At 47.4% G+C, this 20,841-nt stretch overlaps 1 protein-coding gene across 1 annotated transcript in view; it reads right to left on the bottom strand.

Annotated features, from left to right (window-relative positions):
* Positions 1-438: 438 nt before the first annotated feature.
* The window catches only part of JMJD7 (jumonji domain containing 7), a 114,441-nt gene continuing 94,038 nt past the window's right edge, over positions 439-20,841 (bottom strand). The window contains exons 7-8 of the mRNA XM_063947633.1: positions 13,459-13,618; positions 439-828 (exon numbers count right to left, since the gene is read on the bottom strand). Coding sequence (XP_063803703.1) covers positions 740-828; positions 13,459-13,618 — 249 coding nt within the window. The 3' untranslated portion in view covers positions 439-739. The remainder of the gene's footprint in view (positions 829-13,458; positions 13,619-20,841) is intronic.

Genomic DNA, 20,841 nt, shown 5'->3' with positions numbered 1-20,841 from the left:
CCTCTACTCTCAAAACCTCCAAGTGTTCCCTGAAAACTCACCTCTTCAGGCAAGCATATCAAATTCCAGAACCGCCCACATAACGTTCATAAACCTTCCTATTAAATGGCATCCACTCTGCACAGCCTACACATATCCTCACGTCTTCTCATTCTTCACTTTCCCTTCCTCTCGACCCCGGTTCATCATTGCTGTATGACCAGATCATACAGCCCACCAAGAACCTTTGCAATCTGGTGGACAACTATCCTTGTGTATCCATGCCTATTTCCCTATAGATTGTAAGCTTGCAAGCAGGGCCTTCCTACCTCTATGACTGTTTGTTATTACCCAGTTTTGTTATATCATTGTTATTTCCAATTGTAAAGCGCAACAGAATTTGCTGCGCTATATAAGAAACTGTTAATAAATAATAAATAAAGGATTACCAGACTGCCATTTGAACAGGAATACTTATTATTAAGAAAATAAATATTAAACCAGTTTTAAAAAGTACATTCAGCTATGATTCCCATTATCTTCTGTGGAGGAAGTAGTTCCAGAAGAGATTGCTAGTGACAAATCGCAGTAGTAGGCTTTTATGGTGCTCCGGCATATCACAATTTGTGTCCGCAGTTATTATTCCGCACTTGTTGTGTTACATCAGCACCTTCTGCAGTTTGTAGTACAACAGCATGCGATGGTGGTCTCACAGTAGGTGAATGTTTTCTTTCCCCATCCAGCTTTACATTTATTCCATTCATGAGTATCCCACAGTTTTGGAAAGAGAATCAAGCAGCTGAAAATAGTGGTATTTAATGTCATATTCCATATCATACCAGTAATTTACTGCAAAAAAAAGAAAAAAGAAACAATTGTTAGCGCAGATGTGTAATATGAATGTACCGCTGGGATGAGAGAGATTACAAAGTAAAAAAACATCCAATTCTAATTTATTTGTATGGCGGTATCGGTGACCATCTGAAGTGACATGGGTCCTCAACTCTACGATGGTACACCAGAAGAGATCAATATGACAAAATATAGTGTACACAGTCTATCACTGATTAATGTAGCACCTAGGTATATTCTCAGGGGGTAATAAGTGTTGCACAATTTATCGAAAATGTTCTCCGGTGGTTGTAGGTCAGCAGGTGGATTGGCTTCTGTGCGTTCACCTTTCTGATCACTCAGAGAAGATTACATAAGAGCCAACATTGTGCAATCTTGTTAAATTATGCGGGTACACATCATGTTGGCTCTTAATGTAATACTTTGAGTGATCGAATTATAGTATGCACAGAACCTGCTGACCTACAACCACTGCAGGACAACAGTGATACATAGCGCAATGCTGATTACCCTCCAACAATAGGCGAGTGTATAACTAGATGCTAAATTACTTAACTTCATAGAATATAGTGTAAACTATATGTATTTTTCATATTTATCTCTTCTGGGATACTATCATCGATTTTCAAGACCTATACTGTTTCAGAAGGAGAACATACAAGTTATAGAACCACCAATAACACCCACCAATAACACCCATACAAATAACAGTATCATATAGGGTTCAGCTAGTTGTCATGCAGCATGTCTCTAACCTACACAGTGGGCGAGTTGTGAAGCAGGTCAACACATGGAAAAAAGGAGATTTATGGTAGACTTACCATGGTTAAACCCGTTTCTGCGAGGTACACTGGATTTCACAGGGAATAACATCGGGGTGTAGAGTTGGATCCGAGGCACCAACAAGCTAAAGCTTTGACTGTTCCCAGGATGCACTGCACCGCCTCCTCTATAGCCCCGCCTCCAGGCACTGGAGCTCAGTTTCGTTAACCAGTCCAATGCAGTAGCAGGTGAAATAGAGACGGTACAGGTTAGCCACATAGAACCACATTCTCACGACAGGAGAAGGTACCAGCGGCTAATGCCACACAAACACAAATAAGCTAAGTATGTCAGAGTGTGCGCCCTGTGGAATCCAGTGTACCTCGCAGAAAGAGATTTAACCATAGTAAGTCCACCATAAATCCCCTTTTCTACAGCGAGGTACACTGGGATTCCACAGGGAATAACATCGGGGATGTCCTAAAGCAGTTCCTCATGGGAGGGGACGCACTGTAGCGGGCACAAGAACCCGGCATCCGAAGGAAGAATCCTGGGAGGCGGAAGTATCAAAAGGCATAGAACCTGATGAACGTGTTCACTGAGGACCACGTAGCCGCCTTGCACAATTGTTCAATGAACGTGCCACGGTGGACCGCCCAAGAAGGTCGTACAGACCGAGTAGAATGGGCTTTGATAGCAGCAGGAGCTGGGAGCCCAGCCTGCTCATAGGCTTGTGCAATCACCATTCTAATCCATCTGGCTAAGGTCTGCTTATTCGCAGGCCAGCCACGTTTGTGAAAAACAAAAAGTACAAAAAGAGAATCAGAACTCCTGATGGAGGCAGTCCTCTCCACATAGAAACGGAGAACCCGTACCACATGCAAAGATTTTTCTTTGGAGGAGGACAGCCCAGAAGAGGTGAAGGCCGAAACCACAATCTCCTGGTTAAGGTGAAAAGATGTCACCACCCCTTAGGCAAATAACCAGGGCGAGTTCGAAGAACAGACCGGTCACGGTGGAAAATCAGAAAGGGTGGACGACAGGATAAAGCGCCTAAGTCAGACACCCTCCTAGCAGAGGCAATAGCCAACAGAAAAATGACCTTAAGCGTAAGGCATGTAAGGTCCACAGACTCAAGAGGTTCAAATGGAGACTCTTGCAGGGCATTCAATACAACAGACAGATCCCATGGAACCACAGGAGGGACATAGGGAGGCTGAATCCGTAGAACACCCTGAGTGAAAGTGTGAACGTCAGGAAGAGATGCAATTTTCCTCTGAAACCAAAGGGAAGATATATGAACCTTGAGGGAGGCCAGACAAAGGCCCAAGTCTAGGCCTTGCTGGAGAAAAGACAAAAGTCTTGAAGTTTTGAAATTATATGCATCATAATTCTTAGCAGCACACCAAGTGAAGTAAGAATTCCAGACCCTGTAATAAATCCGAGCAGAAGCTAGTTTACGGGCCTTCAACATAATTTGAATGACAGCCTCAGAGAGTCCTTTTGCTCTCAGGAGTGATGCTTCAAGAGCCACGCCGTCAAAGCCAGTCTGGCCAGGTCCGGGTAGACACAAGGACCCTGAACGAGGAGGTCTGGGCATTGAGGAAGTAGAAGAGGACGCTCTGCCAAGAGCCCCCTCAGGTCTGAGAACCAATGCTGACTGGGCCACGCTGAAGCGACTAGAGGTAGTACTCCTCCTTCTTGCTTGAACTTCCTTATTACCCTGGGCAGGAGTGACACTGGAGGGAATACATATGGCAGCCGAAAGTTCCATGGAATTGCTAGTGCATCCACGAACGCTGCTTGAGGATCATTTGTCCTTCCTCCGAAGACCGGAACCTTGGGATTGTGTCGAGACGCCATCAGGTGTACATCTGGTAGGCCCCACATGTCCACTAGGAGTTGAAAGACTTCGGGATGAAGACTACACTCTCCGGTGTGTACGCCCTGACGACTGAGGAAGTCCGCTTCCCAGTTAAGGACTCCCGGAATGAACGCAGCCGATATAGCTGGCAGATGGCGTTCCGCACATTGGAGAATTTGACACTTCCATCATTGCCATGCAACTTTGAGTGCTGCCTTGATGAATTGTGCACGCCACCGTGGTGGCATTGTCGGATTGTACTTGAACAGGCCTGTTCTGTACCAGGGGCAGGGCCAGTGTCAACGCATTGAACACTGCCCGCAATTCTAGAATGTTTATCGGGAGGTGAGATTCCTCCTTGGTCCACCGACCCTGGAGAGTGTTATTCCAACACCGCGCCTCAACCCCGCAGACTGGCATCCGTTGTTAGGCGGACCCAGTTGGAGATCCAGAAGGGACGGCCCCTGCTCAACTGTTGGTCCTGTAGCCACCAAGCTCAGTGACAGACGAAACTCCGGAGTCAAGGAGATCATTTGTGACCTGATCCCGGTGAGGCAGGCCGTTCCACTTGGAAAGGATTAATCGTTGCAGAGGGCGGGAATGAAATTGAGCGAACTCTACCATGTTGAATGCCGACACCATGAGGCCTATTACTTGCATCGCCTAGTGTATTGACACTCTCTGGCGAGAAAGGAAGTATCTGATCCTGTCCTGAAGTTTCAGGACTTTATCTGGAGACAAGAACAATCGGTTGTGTGTGTCCAGCAATGCCCCTAGGTGCACCATGTTCTGAGCAGGAACCAGTTGATGAGCCACCCGTGGGCTTGTAGGAATTGGACCGTGAGTTCCAGATGACTGAGGAGACCCTCTGGGGAGTTCGCCAGGATCAGCAAATCATCCAGATACGGCATGACCCTGATGGCGGAGAAGAGCCGTCATGACTGCCATGACCTTGGTAAAGATCCGAGGAGCCGTGGTCAGTCCGAAAGGCAAGGCCTAGAATTGATAATGTAGGTTGCCAATAGCAAACCGCAGATATTGGTGATGCAACATGGCAATAGGTATGTGCAGGTAAGCATCCTGTACGTCCAGGGATACCATATAGTCCTTGGGCTCCATAGCAAGTACAATAGAGCGCAGAGATCCATACGGAATTTGGATACCCTTACAAATTTGTTCAAAGATTGGAGGTTGAGTATAGGCCGGGAGGACCCATTTAGTTTCGGGACTAGAAACAGGGTCGAATAGTAACCCCTGCCTCTTTGAGACAGAGGTACCGGCACAATGACTCCAGTATCTAGGAGAGATTGTACAACCAAGTGTAGAGTTTGTGCTTTCAGCAGATCTGAAGGGATAACCGTCGAGCAGAACCGTTGAGGGTGGAGTCTCTTGAAAGAGATCACGTACCCATGAGACAACTTCCCGTGCCCAGGCGTCCGAAGTGGTCCTTAACCAGGCTTGGGCAATCTGCAGAAGTCAGCCTCCCACCCTGGGGTCCCCAAGGGAGAGGCCCGCCTCGTCATGCTGCATGCTTATCCTGTTTGGAAGCAGGCTGACGGGTGGCCCAAGATTGCTTAGACTTGGGCTTGGTGGTTTTGGAAGTACGAGCCTGTCTCGGATACGCCTGACCCTTTGCTTTACCTGGAGGTCGAAAGGAACGAAAAGTGGTACGCAGCCTTCGGAGCAGAAGGATTGGTACTTGGGAGACATGCAGTCTTGGCTGTTGCCAAGTCAGTCACGATCTTCTTCAGATCCTCCCCAAATAATATGTCCCCCTTAAAAGGGAGCACCTCCAAGGTCTTTTTGGAGTCCAGGTCTTTTCAGGACCTTAACTACAAAATCCAACGAGCCAGGATAGACGTAGTAGACACCTTGGCCGCCATTACACCGGCATCAGAGGCCGCCTCCTGAATATAGCCAGAGGCTGTGGTAATATATGACAGATATTGTCTGGCAGTGTCAGAAAAATGTAGAGGTAGCTCATCCTCAACTGCCTGAAACCATGCTTCAATAGCTTTTGCAGCCCAAAAGGCTGCCATAGTGGGTCTATGTACAGCACCGGTAAGTGTGTAGACTTCAGGCATCCCTCCACACGCTTATCCATTGGTTCCTTCAGTGAAGTGACAGTCAGAGTAGAAGACACCACTAGACGGGTGACACGTGAGTCCACCGGCGGTGGAGTTTCCCACTTGTTACTCAACTCCGCAGGGATAGGATAATGAGCCAACATCCTTTTAGACTGGGAAAATTTCTTTCCTGGAGAAGACCAGGCTTCCTGGCGTATGTCAATTAAGAGGACAGAATGAGGTAAAACTACTTTAGCAACCTTCTGACGTTTAAACTGATCATGTTTCTTAGACGTAATAGGAGGTTCAATCTCAGCATCAATCTAGAGCAGGCATTCCCAACCACGGTCCTCAAGGCACACCAACAGTGCAGGTTTTAGTGATATCCAGGCTCCAGCACAGATGGTTAAATCAAAATAACTAAGGTACTAATTAAGTCACCTGTGTTCAAGCCTGGATATCACTAAAACCTGCACTGTTGGTGTGCCTTGAGGACCGCGGTTGGGAATGCCTGATCTAGAGAATCAGCTTGATAGCCTCCACTAGTTCAGGAACATCAACCTGAGTTGTAGATTCCTCATCAGAAACAACTGTATCCATATCAGAAGGATCAGTATAATCCCCATCCGAGGAATCATCCAAAATATTAGTGGATTGTGAGGAAGAAATGGCCCGCTTTGAGGACCCTTTGGTCCCAGTAGGGCGAGGGTTAAGTTTGTGTTTAACCAAGGACTGACTTAATTGCTGTAATTGGGTTGACAGAGTATCCACCCATGGCGGATTAACTGCAGGGACAATATGTGGCTGTAATGGCACAGGAGGTCCCACAGGGGGCGTAAGTCGTGTTACAAGCGTAGTCAGCATATTTGAAAAAGCAGCCCAAGGTGGGTCTTGATTAGCCACAGGTGCTGCAGACTGACTGGAAGGTGCAGGGCACCCAGTACTTGACCTCAGCTGAAACCTTTTCCTCAGTCAAATCCGTTGCGCCAGCACTGCATGATGCAGGAGCGTCTGCGGATTTCCCGCCCTGTGTAGCGGACATTATTGGGAATGTAGCCTTAGGGCACAACAGTAGACTATAGCCAGAGAAAAATAATACCTGCAAAAAAAATAAAACCTGTATTATGTGACAGCAAATGTAAAGCACAAACAGAGGATTTAAGCAGCGTGAGGTGACTGAAACACACAGTGAAAAATACAAAACAGTATATCCTGTGGCACAATATATGGTATATGAGAGACCCTGACGCACTTAGCCCCCCAGGGTACAGAATATAGTGATAGCAATATGTGTGATACACAGAATAGAAACCACACAGGGCAATAGGCACACACAGTCACAGGTACAATGCAGAAATTATGACATATAACTAATAACGACCCCCGGGAGCACGCATAATTCATCATTCGTAGCGTACACACTGGGCTATACTACAAACGATAACGCTCAGAAGGGTGAAAAATTAGATTTATGGTAAGAACTTACCGTTGTTAAATCTCTTTCTGCGAGGTACACTGGGCTCCACAGGAAATGACATTGGGGTGTAGAGTAGGATCTTGATCCGAGGCACCAACAGGCTAATAGCTTTGATCTTCTTCCCAGAATGCATAGCACCGCCTCCTCTATAACCCTGCCTCCGTGCACAGGAGCTCAGTTTTTGTTAACCAGTCCAATGCAGTAGCAGGCAAAAGAGACGACAACTGTTAGTAGCGACATACACCACATTCTCACGACAGGAGAAAGTGTCAGCGGCTAATGCCATACCAATCCAAATAAGCTAAGTGCGTCAGGGTGGGTGCCCTGTGGAGCCCAGTGTACCTCGCAGAAAGAATTAACAACGGTAAGTTCTTACCATAAATCTCATTTTCTGCTGCGGGGTACACTGAGCTCCACAGGGATGACATTGGATGATGTCCTAAAGCAGTTATGTAGCGAGCACAAGAACCCGGCGTCCGAAGGAAGCATCCTGGGAGGCGGAAGTATCGAAGGCATAGAACCTTATGAACATGTTCACTGAGGACCACGTAGCCGCCTTGCACAATTGTTAAAGGGTCACACCACGGCGGGCCGCCCAAGAAGGTCCAACCAACCGAGTAGAATGGGCCTTTATGGTAGCAGGAGCTGGAAGTCCAGCCTGTACATAAGCATGTACAATCACCATTCTAATCCATTGGCTAGGGTCGGCTTGTGATATAGATATATATATATATATAGTATATATATATATATATATATATATATATATATATATATATAGACACACACACACACACACACACACACACACACAAGGGCCCTGAACGAGGAGATCTGGGCATTGTGGAAGTAGAAGGGGACGCTCTATTGAGAGACCCTGAAGGATGAGAACCAGTGCCGTCTGGGCCACGCTGGAGCGAGCAGAAGTAGGATTCCTCCTTCTTGCTTGAACTGCCTTATTACTCTGGGCAGGAGTGACACCGGAGGGAGCACGTATGGCAGCTGAAAGTTCCATGGAATTGCCAGTGCATCCACGAACGCTGCTTGAGGATCCCCTGTCCTTGCTCTGAAGACCGGAACCTTGTGATTGTGTTGAGACGCCATTAGGTCTACATCTGGAAGGCCCCACCTGTCCACGAGGAGTTGAAACACTTCTGGATGGAGGCTCCACTCTCCGGCGTGTACGTCCCAACGACTGAGAAAGTCCGCTTCCCAGTTTAGGACCCCCAGAATGAATACTGCCGATATGGCTGGCAGATGGCGTTCCGCCCACTGAAGAATCCGTGATACTTCCCTCATTCCCATGCGGCTTCGAGTGCCGCCTTGAAGAGTGATGTACGTCACCGTGGTGGCATTGTCAGACTGTACTTGAACAGGTCTGTTCTGTATTAAATGCTGGCTAAGTTCAATGAGTTGAACACCGCCCGCAATTCCAGAATGTTTAATCGGGAGGAGAGACTCCTCCTTGGTCCACCGACCCTGAAGGGAGTGTTGCCCCAACACCGCGCCCCAACCTCTCAGACTGGCATCCGTCGTCAGAAGGACCCAGTTGGAGATCCAGAAGGGACGACCCCTGCTCAATCATTGGTCCTGAAGCCACCAGCTCAGTGACAGACGGACCTCCGGAGACAAGGAGATCATTTGAGATCTGATACGGTGAGGCAGGCCATCCCACTTGGCAAGAATCAGCTTCTGCAGAGGGCGGGAATGGAATTGAGCGTACACCACTGTGAGAGTAATAAAATGCTTTTGCGGTATTGATGTTTCCATTTATTCTAAAAACTGTATATATGTCCCTTTACATATATTATAAGGTCATCGCTGCTTGTATTGTATGTGTGAGACAACAGGTGGTTTCCTTAAAATACTTTACAAGATAAGAATGTGAAGCCAGGAGACAGAGAATGACAGAAATAGAGATCTTCAGCAATCGCCTCATTCTCTGACAAGACAGACTCCAGGAATAGTTTGGGACTGTGTCTTCTGAATATTACCTTCTATGTCACTGAAACTTGTAATATATATATGATTAGCTAACTTTATACTTCACTGTGATTGGAGGGCATGAAAAAGCCCAGTTCTCTTATGGTATAAATAAAAGCTCTCTCTGTCACAGGACAGAGCAGTGTTATACATACAGCTGTGTAGTGTGACTTCTTGCTCTCCGGCCGGCTGTATCCAGAACCATGAATCTCCAAGACAGAAGGGCTACTAAGGCGTTGATAGTTAAGGTGTAAGCCTATTACCCTAACACCACCATGTCGAAAGCTGACACCATGAGACCTAGCACTTGCATTGCCGAATGTATCGACACTTGCGGATGAGATTGGAAGCATCGAATCCTGTCCTGAAGCTTCAGGACTTTCTCCTGAGACAAAAACAACCGCTAGTTGTGAGTGTCCAACAACGCCCCCAGGTGAACCATGCTCTGAGCAGGGCCCAGGAAAGATTTCTTCCAGTTGATGAGCCACCCGTGGGTTTGCAGAAACTGGATAGTCGGATCCAGATGGCGTAGGAGAATTTCTGGGGAATTTGCCAGGATCAACAAGTCGTCCAGGTACGGTAGGATCCTGACCCCTTGACGGCGGAGCACAACCGCCATAACCTCGGTGAATGCTCGCGGAACCGTGGTCAACCCAAAAGGTAATGCCCGAAATTGGTAATGGAGGTTGCCAACTGCAAACCTCAGGTATTGCTGGTGAGACATTGCAATGATAATATGCAGGTAAGCATCCTGTTTGTCCGGGAGACCATATAATCCCCATGTTCCAGTGCCAGAACAATAGAGCGAAGGGTTTCCATACGAAATTTGGAGACCTTCACAAATTTGTTCAAGGACTTGAGGTTGAGAATGGGCTGGGATGACCCATTCGGTTTTGGGACTAGGAACAGCGGTGAATAGTACCCCTTGCCTCTCTGAGCCAGAGGCACCTGTACTACCACTCCTGTGTCCAGGAGGGACTGTACCACCGAATGAAGAGTTTTTGCCTTCACCTGATCCGAAGGGACGTCTGTCAGGCAAAATCGATGAGGGGGATGATTTTTGAAGGATACGGCGTAACCTCGAGTGACGACCTCCTGTACCCAGGCATCGGAAGTGGTCTTCAACCATTCCTGGGCATACCCTAGAAATCGGCCCCCCAACCAGGGATCCCCCAGAGGGAGGCCCGCCCCGTCATGCGGCAGGCTTATCAGTCTTGGAAGCAGGCTGACGGGGGAAGCCCCAGCCCGTTTGGGTTTGGGCTTATTGGGTTTGGAAGTGCGAGCCTATTTCGGGTACGCATGACCCTTTGCTTTCCCTGAAGGATGAAAGGAGCGAAAGGAAGTACTCTTAGCCTTCAGCACCGAAGGAGCAGTACTAGGTAGACATGCTGTTTTAGCAGAAGCTAAGTCAGCCACTATCTTGTTGAGGTCTTCTCCGAAAAGAATGTCTCCCTTAAAAGGGAGTACCTCCAGGGTTTTCTTAGAGTCCAGATCCACAGACCAGGACCGTAACCAGGGAATCCGGCGAGCCAAAACGGACGTAGTAGAAGCCTTGGCCGCCAGAATACCGGCATCAGAAGTCGCCTCCTTAATGTAATGAGAAGCTGTGACAATATAAGATAGACATTGTCTAGCATGACCAGAAGCGTTGGAAGGCAACGCCGCCTCCAGCTCCTGAGCCCACGCTTCAACAGCCTCTGCAGCCCATGTCGCTGCAATGGTGGGCCTATGCGCAGCACCAGATAGGGTGTAAATTGCCTTTCAACAACCCTCCACACGCTTATCCGTCGGTTCTTTCAGAGACGGGACGGTAGTTACTGGCAGAGCTGAGGATACCACCAGCCGCACCACCTGCGAATCCAGTGGCGGGGCTGTTTCCCAATTTTTACTTAGCTCCGCTGCGAGTGGGTAGCGAGCCAGCATCTTCTTGTGAGTCATGAATTTCTTTCCTGGATTTTCCCAGGACTCCTGACGTATGTCAACTAAATGGTCAGAATGAGGTAAAACTTGTTTAACCACTTTCTGACGTGTAAACCTGTCCGGTTTCTTAGGGGCAGCATCAGACTCTGGGTCATCAGTAATTTGAAGAATGGTCCTGATAGCCACCAACAAGTCAGGAACATCCACCTGTGAAACAGATTCCCCATCAGAGGTGTCGGGATCAGAATCTGTGGGGTCAGTATAAACGCCATCCTCATCAGACGAGGAGTCTGGGATGTTTGTGGATTGTGAGGAAGTAATGGCCCGCTTAGAGGACCCCTTGGTCTTAGGCGGGTGAGGGTTAGAACTTTTGAGTAGTCAGTGATTGGTTCAATTGCTGTTACTGAGCCGACAGTTGATCTGCCCATGGCGGGTTAACCGCGGGGATCATAAGCGGTTGTACCAGCACAGGAGGTCCCATAGGGGGCGTTAGTCTAGTTAGCAGCGTATTCAATAGCGTGGAGAAGGTAGCCCAAGGTGGGTCATTTTGAACCCCCATTGCTACAGTCCCACTTGGGGGTAAGGATCCTCCAGAACCTGAACCCTCAGCTGCTATGTTATCCTAAAATGCGTCTGCAACGTCACTACCACGCAATGTGGGAATCAGCCCCAGCACCATTGCCCTTTGTAGCTGACATATCAGAAAGCTCAATGCAAGGCAACACAGTACAATATCAGCAGCACACTACCTGACAAGAACCCCCTGTGTAGTGTATCAGCACAAACAGGAAAGTCAAGAGGTATATCGTGACTAAAAATCAGAGAAAAATACACACTGAGTATATCCTGTGAACTGCCTATATTAAATGATAAACCTGACGCACTTAGCCCCCTCAGGTTATAGAATATAGGGATAGCAATCTGAGTGAGATACACGAAATGGAGGTCACACAGCAGCTATATGCACACACACATAGTCACATTGTACAATGCAGAAATGATGACATGCAATAAAACTGCACTGGACTAGCAATATAGAGTAGTACTATGTATAGCTATACACTCAATAGATATAACAATGCACAGTAAAGACTGGATGTATATCACAGGGTACTTGTACTATATAACCCTGGCTAAATGCACTGTTTCTTAACTAACACTGTCAGCAGACATGTAGAATACTTAAGTGTCCTATAAAATGCACAGCGCTGACAAGCAGGCGGCTTTACGGAGGAGGATTTGCCCAAACAGTCCCAGGATCAGCTCAGCTTGTCCTAATGGTGCCCAAACGCTGACAGGTAGTGAGGGAAAGAGAGAAATGCAGCTCCAGGGCGGGAACATTTACTCTATATGGCGCCCTGGGGCTGGGGGAGGGGCTACAGGTCAAAGCCTTATCCCCCTGCTGGACTTCACCACCGGGTACTGTGGGCTTATATAAACGGTTTATGAGAGAAAACCGACCTGTGCCCTTGCCCTGGTGGTCTAGTGGGGTCCCTGTACTAACAGTGTCCACGCCAGCGTGCGCGGCCCGCCTCCCACCAGCCACGTGGGATCGCGATTTACAGCGGGTCCCTCCGGGGGGACCCACTTACCTCCTCCCTGAGTGCGGCCACGCGATCTAGGAGAACAGCGGTCGTGTGTGTGAATAACAGGAAGAAAACCGGAGCCTCCGCTGTAAGTACCCAGCAACTAGGGCGCGGGAGTATACAGCGCCGCTGGGGAGGTGATGGAGCTGCAGCAGGAGATGTCTGACTGACATCTAACACAGACAGTGCCTCTGCTGCAGCCCTTGAAGTCTTTATTTTTCCATTAAAAGCTTCTTCTCAGGGCTGCTGGAGCAGCCACCCTATTGTATGCCTGCTTACTGCATGGCACCAACTACAAAACTGAGCTCCTTTGCACGGAGGCGGGGTTTTTAGAGGAGGCGGCACTATGCATTCTGGGAAGAAGGTCAAAGCTTTTAGCCTGTTGGTGCCTCGGATCAAGATACTACTCTACACCCCAATGTCATTCCCTGTGTAGCCCGGTGTACCCCGCAGCAGAAATTAGTGATATTGTTTAAAAGTGTGTATGCACCTTAAGGCTCATCAGTTTACGGTCTGCAAATCTGCTGAGTGTTACCATACACTAGCAATCTACAGCCCCAATTGATCTATGAAATCCAACATATTGGACAACCCGATTTAACAATCCCAATTACTTTTTGGTTGGAATCTGCGATCTGTGAACCCCATACATGGTAGAGATTTATTCACACAATCATCTGCAAAATGCCAAATTGCCCCCAATGATTCTACATGATGTTAGAAGATGCTGCATTAGCATGAAACTACAAATAGGAAGCTGCCTGTTGAAGATTCAGGCAGATAATTGTTATCTTAAGAAATGGAGGTGGACATTAAGGGTTTCAACTGAAACCAAAGATGCGGAAGAGTAAGTACATTGTACTACCATGAAGATTTTTAGAATGGCAGCTCAGCGGGTTTAGCAAAGTAAATATAATTATTTTTAATGTAATTAGCACATATATGTTTGCACACACATTTTTATCTTACCTGCAATGCATCCATGGGACTGGCGTACATGGTGAAACCATAGAGAAGGCAAATACAGCATTTCCCCGGGTCCTACAGTCACGTGTAGAGGTTGTGTCTGAACGTATGCTGGATACAGATTCGGGTTTGGCTCCAATGGGTCAACAGGAATCCAAGGCACCTAAAAAAAAAAGAAAAAAAATAGGATTTTAATACCTACCGGTAAATCCTTTTCTCCTAGTCCGTAGAGGATGCTGGGGTCCACTACAGTACCATGGGGTGTAGACGGTTCCGCAGGAGCCATGGGCACTTTAAGACTTTTCAAGGGTGTAAACTGGCTCCTCCCTCTATGCCCCTCCTCCAGACCTCAGTATAGGAACTGTGCCCAGGGAGACGGACATTTCCAGAAAAGGATTTACTTTTAATTTAATGGTGAGATTTATACCAGCTCACACCTCAACCATGCCGCACACATGGCATTCAACGAAACTCATGCCAACGGGCATGAACAATTGCAGCAACATGCTGAATATAATTGTAACACAACACTTGTGTAACTACAAAATTAACAACAACTGCAGGTAAAGTACGCACTGGGTCGGGTGCCCAGCATCCTCTACGGACTAGGAGAAAAGGATTTACCGGTAGGTATTAAAATCCTATTTTCTCATATGTCCTAGAGGATGCTGGGGTCCACTTCAGTACCATGGGATTATACCAAAGCTCCAGTACGGGCGGGAGAGTGCGGATGACCCTGCAGCACCGATTGACCAAACTTGAGGTCCTCATCGGCCAAGGTATCAAACTTGTAAAATTTAGCAAACGTGTTTGACCCTGACCAAGTAGCTGCTCGGCAAAGTTGTAATGCCGAGACCCCCCGGGTAGCCGCCCAGGATGAGCCCACCTTTCTAGTAGAATGGGCATTTACCGACTTCGGTATCGGCAATCCTGCCGTGGAATGAGTGTGCTGAATCGTTCCTCTGATCCAGCGCGCAATAGTCTGCTTAGAAGCAGGGCACCCAATCTTGTTGGGAGCATACAGGACAAATAGAGCCTCTGTTTTCCTTATCCAAGCTGTTCTTGCAACATAAATCTTCAAAAGCTCTAACCACATCAAGAGACTTTGACTCAGTGAAAGTGTCAGTAGCCACTGGCACCACAATAGGTTAATTTATATGGAAAGATGAAACCACCTTTGGAAGAAATTGCTGGCGAGTTCTCAACTCTGCCCTATCTTCATGGAAGATCAGGTAAGGGCTCTTGTGAGACAAGGCCCCCAACTCAGACACCCGCCTTGCGGATGCCAAGGCCAAAAGCATCACCACTTTCCAAGTGAGAAACTTCAATTCTATCTCCTGTAGAGGTTCAAACCAATTCGATTGAAGGAACTGCAATATCACATTAAGGTCCCATGGTGCCACCGGGGGCACAAATGGAGGTTGGACGTGCAGCACCCATTTCACGAAAGTCTGAAGTTCTGGAAGGGAGGCCAATTGTTTCAGAAAGAAAACTGATAAGGCCGAAATCTGGACCTTGATTGAACCCAATCGGAGGCCTGCATCCACACCAGCCTGCAGAAAATGGAGAAAACGTCCTAACTCAAACTCTTCCGTAGGAGCCTTCTTGGATTCACACCAAGATACATATTTTCTCCAAATACGGTGGTAATGTTTCGACGTTACTCCTTTCATGGTCTGAATGAGAGTGGGGATGACTTCTTTGGGAATACCCTTTCGGGCTAGGATCCGGCGCTCAACAGCCATGCCGTCAAACGTAGCCGCGGTAAGTCTTGATACACGCACGGCCCCTGCTGCAGCAGGTCCTCGCGAGGAGGAAGAGGCCGAGGATCTTCTATGAGCAACTCCTGAAGATGTGGATACCAAGCCCTCCTTGGCCAGTCTGGGGCAATGTGGATCGCTCTAACTCTTGTTCTTCTTATGATTTTGAGAAATTTCGGTATTAGTGGAAGTAAGACATATACCGACCGAAACACCCACTGGGTCACCAGAGCATCCACTGCTATTGCTTGAGGGTCTCTCGACCTGGAACAATATCTCTGAAGCTTCTTGTTGAGACGAGATGCTATCATGTCTACTTGAGGAATTCCCCAAAGAATTGTCACCTCTGCGAAGACTTCTTGGTGGAGGCCCCACTCTCCTGGATGGAGATCGTGTCTGCTGAGGAAGTCTGCTTCCCAGTTGTCCACTCCCGGAATGAAAATTGCTGACAGCTCTTGCATGTCTTTCTGCCCAGAGGAGGATCTTTGTCACCTCTGCCATTGCCGCTCTGCTTTTAGTTCCGCCTTGCGTACACGACTGCCGTTACATTGTCCGACTGGATCTGCACGGGTTGATCTTGAAGATGTACCGCTTGTAGATGGCCATTGGAAATGGCTCTCAATTCCAGCACATTTATGTGAAGGCAGGTTTCTAGACTTGACCATTTCCTTGGAAGCTTTCTCCCTGTGTGACTGCTCCCCAGCCTCGGAGACTTGCATCCGTGGTTACTAGGACCCAGTCCTGAATCCCGAACCTGTGTCCCTCTAACAGGTGAGAACTGTGTAGCCATCACAGGAGCGAAATCCTGGCTTTGGAGGACAGGATTATCTTCCGGTGCATGTGTAGGTGAGATCCGGACCATTTGTCCAACATTTCCTACTGGAAAACTCTGGCATGGAATCGGCCAAACTGTATGGCCTCGTAGGCCGTTACCATCTTTCCCAACAACCGAATGCATTGATGGATCGACACTCTCGTTGGTTTCAAAATTTGTTTGACCATTTTCTGGATTTCCAGAGCCTTTTCTACTGGAAGAAATACCCTCTGTACGTCTGTATCCAGTATCATCCCCAGAAAGGACAATGTTGTCGTCGGTTCCAACTGTGACTTTGGAAAATTCATAATCCAACCGTGTTGTTGGAGTACTGACAGGTAGAATGCAATGTTCTGCACCAACCGTTCCCTGGATCTCGCTTTTATCAGGAGATTGTCCAGGTAAGGAATTATATGTACTCCTTGTTGTCGAAGGAGGACCATCATCTCTGCCATTACCTTGGTGAATACCCTCGGTGCCGTGGAGAGTCCGAACGGCAACGTCTGGAACTGGTAATTGCAATCCTGTACTGCGAATCTCAGATACGCTTGGTGAGGAGGATAAATGGGAACATGTAAGTAAGCATCTTTTATGTCTACTGACACCATGAAGTCCCCTTCCTCCAGACTAGAATCAATGCTCTCAGAGATTCCATCTTGAACTTGAACCTTTTCAGGTAGAGATTCAGATTTTTCAAGTTTAAAATTGGTCTGACCGAGCCGTCCGGCTTCGGAACTACGAAGAGGCTTGAATAAAAACCTTCTCCTTGCTGTGACAAGGGTACCAGGACAATGACTTGATCCTGACATAATTTTTGAATTGCAGCTGTTACTACTTCTCTGTCTGGAAGAGAAGCTAGCAAGGTCGATTTGAAAAATCGGCATGGGAGGACTTCTTTAAACTCCAGTTTGTATCCATGGGACACTATTTGTAAGACCCATTGGTCCAGGCCAGATTGAAGCCAGATCTGACTGAAAAGTTTCAGACACGCTCCCACCCGAGCAGACTCCCGCAAGGGTTTGGCAGCTGCAGATTTGGCAGAAGCAGGGGTTGATTTCTGCTCCTGCGATCCTGGAGACGTTGCAGACTTTTTTTCCTCTTCCCCTTCCTCTACCTGAAAAGAAAGGGGAACCCTTAGCCCTTTTGTATTTGTTGGGCCGAAAGGACTGCATCTGAGAGTGATGAGTCTTTTTCGCCGGCGCAGGAGCATAAGGCAAGAATGTCGACTTACCTGCGGTAGCCGCAGAGGCTAACGCATCCAGCCCATCTCCAAACAAGGCTTCACCTTTATCTGGGAGAGCTTCCATATTTCTTTTGGAATCTGCATCAGCATTCCACTGGCGAATCCACAACGCCCTCCGAGCGGAGACTGTCATGGTAGCGGCTTTTGAACCCAAGAGCCCAATATCTTTCATGGCCTCTAGCATGTATGCAGCAGCGTCTTTGATATGACCTAACGTTAGGAGTATCTAGTCTCTATCTATCGTGTCAATGTCAGACGACAAGTTGTCGGACCATTTCTCGATAGCACTACTCAACCACGCACAAGCAATGGTGGGCCTGAGTAACGTACCATTGGCCACATAAATAGATTTTAACGTAGTCTCCAACTTGCGGTCTGCCGGGTCTTTTAGTGAAGCCGTCCCAGGCGCAGGGAGAATCACCTTTTTAGTTAATCGTGACAGGGCACTGTCTAATACGGGGGGTGACTCCCATCTTTTCCTATCCTCTGCCGGGAAAGGATAAGCAACCTGAATCCTTTTGGGAATCTGAAATTTCTTTTCAGGGTTTACCCAAACTCCCTCATAGAGAGTATTCAGCTCATGAGGAGGGAAAATTACATTCATTTTCTTTTCTTTATAAAAATAAGCCTTCTCCTGAGGTACAGGAGGGGCTTCCGTAACTTCCAAAACTTCTTTTATAGCAACAATCATGTATTGAATGCTTTTTGCCAATTTAGGATCTATCCCCCTGGAATCACTATCGTTGACACAGGGATCAGAGTCCGTGTCGGTATCAATATGTACTATTTGTGCAAATGGTCTCTTATGTGACCCCGCCTGTGGATGTAAAGGCAGAACTATGAAAAATCACATCTTCCACTGATTTTCTCCAGCTTTCTGCATGAGACTCAGACTTATCTAATCTCTTACTGATATGATTCACACTATCATGTAATTCTTTCACCCATTCAGGCTCGTGGTGTGCCGGCAGCACCGCCACATTACAACTCTGTGTCCCTAAAATGGCTCCCTCAGGGGAAGAACTCCCTGTCTCAGACATGTCACACACGTGCACAACCACACCACAGACACTCCAGGACTTATAGGGGACAGACACACAGTAAAATCTGTCAGGACACAGATAGGATTTGCCAGTTCACAACCCAGCGCCAGTAATAAATGTCTGTGAAACACAAAATGCCCACTTACATGCAGCGCTTTTAGAATGGTTAATCACACAATATATAGCACCAAATTTCACTGTGCTCCCCCTGTTTTGCACCCTTGTTCAGCAGTGGAGGAGGACCAGCGTTGTTCTCTGCAGCCTGGAAGGAGAGAAAATGGCGCTGAGTAGTGTGCTGGCTGACTGAGGAAGAAGCCCCACCCCTGTAATGGCGCGTTTCTCCTCAGATATTTTGACAGAAATATTTATACTGGCAGGGGTAGGACTGTGCCTCAGCATCTTATGCCCCTTATTCTTGCCAGTTTTACTAGGTTTCATGCTGCTTAGGGCGCCCCCCCCTCGCGCCCTGCACCCTGCAGTGGCTGTGTGTGAATGGTAGCATGGCGCGCAGCGTTCCCGCCCGCTGCGCGGTACCTTTTAGCCGTCACGATGAAGATCCTTTTCTTCTTACACTCACCTGTCTTCTGACTTCTGGCTCTGTAAAGGGGGGTGACGGCGGGCTGTGGTAGTGAGCACATAGCCGCAGCTAGCGTTCAGTACCCTTCAGGAGCTAATGGTGTCCTGGCAGCCAGAAGCAGAGCCATGAAACTATTCAGGAAGTTGGTTCCTACTTCTGCCCCCTAAGTCCCTCGAAGCAGGGAGACTGTTGCCAGCAGTTCTCCCTGAAAATAAAAAACCTAACATAAGTCTTTTCAGAGAAACTCAGAGCTCCCCTGGAGTGCATCGAGTCTGCCTGGGCACATTTTCTAAACTGAGGTCTGGAGGAGGGGCATAGAGGGAGGAGCCAGTTCACACCCTTGAAAAGTCTTAAAGTGCCCATAACTCCTGCAGAACCATCTATACCCCATGGTACTGAAGTGGACCCCAGCATCCTCTAGGACATATGAGAAAGAAAGCTATCCACAAACACTTCTTCATGGAGCCACTTTGACTTTCATTTGTAACGTGACAGGCTATAAAAACACAACAAAGTTACGGAATTCAAGCACACTGCAATGAAGGGGAAGTATCCCAAGCAATGTGTCTCGAAAAAGTTGTCCTACATCAGGAGTCTACAACACGTTGATCACTGGGCGCTTGGCCTTTAGATCACCATCTGCCTAATCCCAGACAGAGGTGTCCGCAGAGCGAGTCGCAGTATCGGGAATGCACGGACTGTGGCGTCACTGGCACTTCTCCAGCCTGCCCACCGTTACCGCTTCCTTTTGGCCACAGGCGTGAACGGTGACTGGAGTGTGAAGCATGCAGATTCCTTTGGCGCTTGAGGAAAGGAAGTCAAACTTGAGGGGAGTTCTGAGACTGGTATACGAAAGGGGCATAGGATCTTATTCTGTGACAATATGGGGCACTTTGTGGCAATCTGTGACATGATGGCATTATTCTGTAACTTGACGATTTTGTTATGTAACAAAACATTTGTCACTTTTGAATGAATATTCAGTTAAACACACTTTTGTTTCAAATTAAGAATGGAGGTGTGAAGCCTGGAAGATCACGATTAGTTTTCACATGTGAACATAGATCACAACCTATTAGAAAGCTTTGCTTGCACGTCCTAGGTACATTTTCCTTTTCCTGCAGTGTTCCTGAGCTTCTGTGGTTTCTTTACATGCACACTGAATTGCAAAGACCTGGATATTGCATTACTCATGAACTTTATCATCATCAGCAAGTGTCGGCTTAACAAGTAAAGAAACATCTCAGCAAGGTGGAGTTCAATTCATAACTTCCCACGCAACAACCTGATTCCCTTCTCTCTGCCTAGAAGACGACATGGAGATGCTGGATCTCAAATAAACCAAGTTATAGGAATACATATAAAATGCAAAGACCTTGGCCATAAACTCGTGTCAAGGAAAACCTTTTTATAAAGTGTTCTTTGTTATATTTATAGGAAAGCATATGTATCTCATAATGTATTCTGAAAACCGGCTACTGCGGCTTTCCATTACTAACCTTCATATCCTGTCATTTCAGTTCAAAGCTTTTATGAAACTTCAATATTAATTCTGTTTCACTATGGTCCCATGCAGCTGCAGCGATAATGTCATTTCACTGTAGCCTGGAGGGAGCACCAGTTCAGAGTATCAGGGAATACTTCTAGAATATTTCTAGATTCAAAACGAATGGTGTTGCAGCTTATTAACCTCCCGATACAGTAGGTGCCAGCTAATGTTTATGAATTTTAAAATGTGTATCCCATATTTATTTTCACCTGTCTTGTATTGCACTCCCATTTCTTCCACACTGCACTCCCAATTATCTACAGTATGTCCCTCTCTGGCTGGTTATTATCCTTAAAATGTGTAAGGTGGTGTCACGACCAACGGCTGATTCTCCAGATACACCAATCCGAGAATCGCCGTGCTTGACTACTGGATTACTTTAAACCCAAAACTGCCACCA

This window comes from Pseudophryne corroboree, chromosome 12 (assembly GCF_028390025.1).
Source record: "Pseudophryne corroboree isolate aPseCor3 chromosome 12, aPseCor3.hap2, whole genome shotgun sequence".
Taxonomy (NCBI): Eukaryota; Metazoa; Chordata; class Amphibia; order Anura; family Myobatrachidae; genus Pseudophryne; species Pseudophryne corroboree.
Note: the sequence above shows the minus strand (reverse complement) of the source record. Positions and strands in the feature narration are given on the sequence as shown.